The sequence below is a fragment of the Diadema setosum genome, chromosome 15, assembly GCF_964275005.1.
Source record: "Diadema setosum chromosome 15, eeDiaSeto1, whole genome shotgun sequence".
Lineage (NCBI taxonomy): Eukaryota > Metazoa > Echinodermata > Echinoidea > Diadematoida > Diadematidae > Diadema > Diadema setosum.
Window position 1 is genome coordinate 6090760 of NC_092699.1, and position 5812 is coordinate 6096571.

General features: G+C 40.0%; 1 protein-coding gene across 1 annotated transcript; it reads right to left on the minus strand.

Moving 5' to 3' along the window:
• Positions 1-3152: 3152 nt before the first annotated feature.
• LOC140239208 (uncharacterized) lies at positions 3153-3581 on the minus strand. The gene has a single exon (XM_072319090.1). The coding sequence runs from the start codon at positions 3579-3581 to the stop codon at positions 3153-3155; it is 429 nt and encodes a 142-aa protein (XP_072175191.1).
• Positions 3582-5812: the final 2231 nt, after the last annotated feature.

The following is a 5812-nucleotide window of genomic DNA, read 5'->3' on the forward strand; positions in this document are numbered from 1 at the left end:
ATGATGAATGGACAATTGGCTCATCATGAGAGTAGGGGGAATGGGCTATAGGTTTTTTCTCGGATAAGGTCGCGATGAATTTAAATTCGTATACCTTTTCATCGCTTTCATTCGAATTTCAAATTCATTTGAATAGCATTTAAATTCAGGTATATTGTATTCGGAATCTAGGATTAATTACTTTAATCCTACCAAAGGTGCCACTTCTTCTTCTTCTTCTTCTTCTTCTTCTTTTTTTGAAATATGACACTAAATGTTCTCAATGTTTACTAGATGACTGTGGATATGGCTATATATATAGGTAGGGGAATCACAAATGAATTGCGTATGTAACACATATATCATATGTGACCGTGCACCTCAAAACGAACATAAAGTCGCACACACTGATTTTGCGTGAGGACTGAAAATAAGTGAAATGGGTCAACCTAGCCGAACTTGACTTTTTCCTATTTTCTGAAAGAGTGGGTCTTCTTTTATATTTTACTAAAATTTGGTATCATAAAACGGGGGGGGGGGAGTGTCTTTTTTTTTAGCAGTTTATCTCGAACATTTTTGGTAGAATAGTGTAATTAGGTGTGTCTTTAGAATCCCTTTTTCATTTCTGAAAACCCTTGTCCACACTATACAGTTTCAACTCTAATAACTTTTGAAAGGATAGTGCTACTGCTTTGAAAGTTTGCATTGATTATGGACAGAATGTGTTAATGAGGCATGCTTAATTTCAGTTTAATCTGATAATCCCTTCATTGTTGTTACTCTGGTAGTTTACTTCCTGTTTTTTGTCCCATTCATCGCACAGCCAGCAGGGTTTGGTAAAGATTAAGCGCTTGAATAGACACAGTACTTCAGAGCCTCTTTTCTCAGTTCACAGTTTTCCTGAGTTTGTGCTTTCTTTCCAATATTTAGATAGGTTAGGAGAGTCGATTTGATTTGAGTTATACATCATTTTAAAGCTTAAAGTCTGCTCTTTCAGAATATGGTCTTAACTAAAAATTCATGTGTGGCGACTTTTTGTTTGTTTTGAGGTGCAGTGTCACATATAATGTCTACTGTGGTTTCACAGGTTAAAGAATATCTCTGTTCATATAATTCTCAATTATTCTTCTGATATTTCTGGGGGGGGGTTATGATATGAGAATATAAGTTACAATGTCAATAATTTTAGATGATATAATGTTAATCATTTGGAGCACTGAATTTAAGAACAAAACAATGCAGCGGCTTCAAGACTCAATTCAATTTAATTCAGTTTAGATTTATTTTTCCATCCAACAAGAAAAAAAAAATGAAACATTATTGAAGATGTCACTTCAAGGGGTATATTTTTTGCCCCTCGGTAAGCATGGTCCCTAAAAGGCAAACATAAACTATTCTTTGCTATTTCAGTCGCTTGGTCAATTCAGTTACAATGACATATTATTATCAAGTCGAAATGTGGGAAACCCGGTCTTCTGTTGTAACCGTCGATCTCTTTACGAAGAATTCATGTTACGTACCACATTCTGAGAACCGCAGCGTGTCTTCGGTGTGAAACGCAATTTGTCGAACATAGGCGTGAAGAATGTCTCATCACATCTTCCGATCGACCGAACCGCGATTCCAGTCACGTTTAGTTCAGAGCCAAAATGAAGCTGCACCACAGAGACAGCAAAGAAAACGAGAGGCTAATGACCAAATAAAGAATCACACAAAGCAAAACAAAACAAAACAAAATCCCGAGCAAACGAAAGAACCCCAGCAGACGAATTAATGAATCTCATTATCGGAAGGGACATATCGGCTGAGCATGCTGGAAGCTTGTGTTTTCTGGAGTCCCTATGTCGATGAACATATGCGTGAAGAATGTCTTTTGTACATCTCTTTATCAACAGAACCGCGATCCCGATCACTTCTAGATAAAAGTCAAAGTAAAGATGCACCATGGAGAAAGAAAAAAATCGAAAGACTAACAGGCTACAACAACAACAAACCTGAACAAATGAATAACCACAGCAGACAAATGAACTTCATTATCTGAAGTGACACATCGGCTGAGCATTCCTTAATCTTGCGTTTTCTGGAGTCAGTTAAAGTAAGTATCCCCCCCCCCCCCACTCATTCCAGCCAATATTCACAAGGGAAGGTAAATAAACGTAGACTAAGAAGTCCGGGGTATGATATTGATATCGCAGGACGTTGTGCTATAAGCCCCCTCACACCTGAGCGAATGTAGGGGGACGGATGGGGACGAATGAGAAAAACGTACGAAATGCGCGCGAATTCAACGATTTCAAATAAAGTTGCCTTCAAATCATCCGATTATAAACTAAAGTCAAATATGATCAACGAACGGTAAGCGAAGGATAATTATGACATTCGAAGGATAACGATTTTTCGGTTCACTTCTTCGAGTAAATTGCGGCCAAAGGCGTGCGAAGGGTTGATATGACCCGATAAGACGAACGAACAATGAGCAATCGTTTGATATGGCGTGCGATTGGAAACGAAGAGAAAGAATAGATCAGGCGTTCTCGTACGTATGTGTGCGCTCCTTGGGGAGTATAAAAGCGACCAGGTCCGCCCAGATTTCAGTGCGGCCAGAGAAATCATCCACGCAACATTTACATTTAAAGGACGACAAAGATAAACAGTAAAATCAGCCAGAAGATTCCAGTATTTTTGGCACTGTAAACATTAATGTTTTTTTCGCAAAATCATTGTGCGAGTACGTGGAAGGTGATAGTCATCACAATGACGAGTTGGGTAGATATGAAGAGAGTTATTTCTTATGAACATGTGCAAAAATGTCAGGAAGCTCATCAATTGAAAATTTATACATAAAAATACCAACATTATAATGAAACAAATCAATCAATTTCAGATTTTTGCTTCTACACAAAAGATCATTGTGTGAAATAAATATCCAATGTTATTAATCATTCTTAAAGCACGTTTTTGAAGAAGAAAAAGGATATCTAGCAAAAACTGAGATGAATTGCCCCAATTGCTATCATTTTAGCAAAAAAAAAAAATATTGAAACAGTAACAATGGAGGTGAGATGATAACAAATTTGACGTACCCCTAAATTGACTCGACCTATCCCCTTTCCCCTATTGTATCGTACCTATACCACCAACATCGCACCAGATAAATTTGTAGTCACTGTCCACTATGATAGCCAACAGATTATACTAAAAAAGCCCGAATTGTAGTTGCAGCATAGCAAGCCGGACAGAGGAGGCTTTCTGATGACCACATGCTTGCCATCAATAGCTGCCACACAGTGGGGAAAATTCCACCGCTTGTAGAATCCACCAGCAAGTTGTTTCCATCCATCAGGGGTTGAAGGGGTTGTCATGACTTCATCTGCATACTCGTCACATATGGCCTGACACACTTCCCTGGCCACTACAGATAGGGTGTTTTCAGGCACCGTCCACCCATACTGCATGTCGGAGTACTTGGTGCCAGACACAAGATGACAGAGAGTAGCTTCCAACTTGAGACCTTCTTCCAGCGGCTCCCTGTACCAGGTGTACTGCCTCCTGATTCTTCCTCTGACCCTCTCCAGGATTTCATCGTAGGGTTCAGGGGGCATGCAGAGAAGGGTCTTCTCTTCGGAGCTCAACCAACAGCTGGTCGTAGATTCCAAAAGCCCTTCTTCTGGCAGGGTTCAGCCACGTTCTTCTCCAGATACGACGTCGTCTGAAGCCTCGTCTCCATCTGAATCGGCCTCTGATGAACTGATGTAGGTTCAGCTGCTGATGTATAATATCATTCTGAGCCATTGCCAGTAAATACTGGACTCTGAGGCGGGCTGCATCTTCCATTTTTCTGAAGAAACTTTGAAACTTTCAGGTGGAATGTTTATATATGAGTAGCGTGGCGAGTGGCTGGTCAGCATTCGCCAATTTTTTCGTCAGGTCATTCGCTCGTATTCGTATCACTTCGCAATCCATAGTTTGTCATAGTATCTCTTAGACTTGCCTTCGTGTATGCATCGCCTTTCAAATTTAGTAAAAGTCAATCTTAGTTTCCCTTCGCATATAAGATGGCAAGCGAAAATACGTTTGTCATAGTATCTTCGTTTCTATGCGTAAGTCATATTTAGTCATCGTGTTGCTCCGTTTAGGATTCTTTCGAGATCGGTCCACCTTGGCAAAAGCGCGATGAGGGACTATGCGTTACGATAGCACACGAACGATAAACGAACGATTACCGCAGACTAAATGAGAGATGCAAATGATAGACGATTTTTCAATTCGTAGTGAAATTTTAAACATGTTCAAAAATCCCGTGCGGATTTGAATAATCGCAACTGTTAGTTCAGAAGGTGTATACGAACCCAAACACGAAGGGTAAATATGACTTACTATCAATTACCATTGAAAACGATTTTTCCAAAAATGCCTTTCGCCAGCCATCGCAAGTCATATTTCAGGCAATTCGCTCAGGTGTGAGGGGGCCTTAAGATCAACGTAGTGTTAATGTCAGATGTTCTGCGATGGTTCTCTTTCTAATCGAGCACGGTTGTCCTGCATTTTCAACCATATGATAGTGCAATTGTCAATGGCTCCCTATGACAACTGTTACCATGCCGATTGGAGACGACATAGGTTATGAAAAATACTTTGTCCCAAACCTTTACAAAATCCAGGACCCGATCTTAATTAACGGTACGCCTATAAGGCCTGGAAGTCACGTGGAAGGAAAGCTCGAAAGTGGCTTTATAGTATCCTACAGATGTCGGCGGAACCCAAGATAGTTTGATTCGTTGTCATTGCAATATGCGGGTATTATCTCTGAATTGATATAGTCGCATGATAATAGTATGTGGGAGGTTTTTTTGTTTTGTTTTGTTTTGGGGTGGGGGGTTATTCCTGTTGCGCAAAATGCAATAATGATAATAATAGAGCTCGCCGCATGTTCGTACAGTCAAACCTAATTTAGTACAAGTAGAGGACCAGTAGCATTTGGGTATACACAGTAAACCAGAAATAAGTTTATACAGGAGACAAATCTACACCCAGCAGGTACCTCGAGTCCGATATTTGCCTGGTAACATGTGACAAAAACGCTTGAGAATAAACCTCACGAGCAAACCCTTCTCTTCCTATAACAGCATCACATAAAAAAAAAAAAAAAAACTGACAAATGTAACTGTTATTCCGGGATGTCAGAGGCGAGGTGTCTTCGATTCAAATGACCCCTTTTTTCTATGCTCTCAGGTGACATACTTACGACAGTAAACCCTGCGTATAAACTCGTCATCATGTTGGGATTGAACATTCCTCGTCCAAAACTCCGTGTGACGGACTTCCATCGCCCGTTCCAGTAATGAGTATTGATATTAAAATATTTCTTTCTCCTTGTAGCGTTGCCAAGACGTGATATTTCCACGTTTCCTGCCTTGAGCCACTCAGTTTTGTCAACACGGGGGTCTACAAACCCGATGGGATGAGGAGACAAAGAAAAAAAAGCAAACAAACTGTCACAAATGTATGCACTAGTAGTTTGTACTGTATGCATGGTTATTTTAATGTGTATGTACACAGGTTGACCAGATTAATGGAGAACATTCTATATGATATGGATATAGTACATACAGGCTGACCAGATCAGTGGAGAATTTTCTAGGTGGTATACAATGTAGCTACAGTACATTCATGTGACAGGAAATACATTATAGCTCACTCAAACTAGAATGATTTCTCACCCAGTCTAGAATGTTCTAGGAAGTGCTAACATATTTGGCTGAGTGAGGCACTGTCCTTGTAGCCCAATGTGATTGGTAGTTATTTTTGGCAATGATGTTATGCACATAGTTAG

Coding starts and splice junctions, on each gene's coding strand:
- LOC140239208 (XM_072319090.1), bottom strand. CDS start 3,581: ATGCCCCCTGAACCCTACGATGAAATCCTGGAGAGGGTCAGAGGAAGA.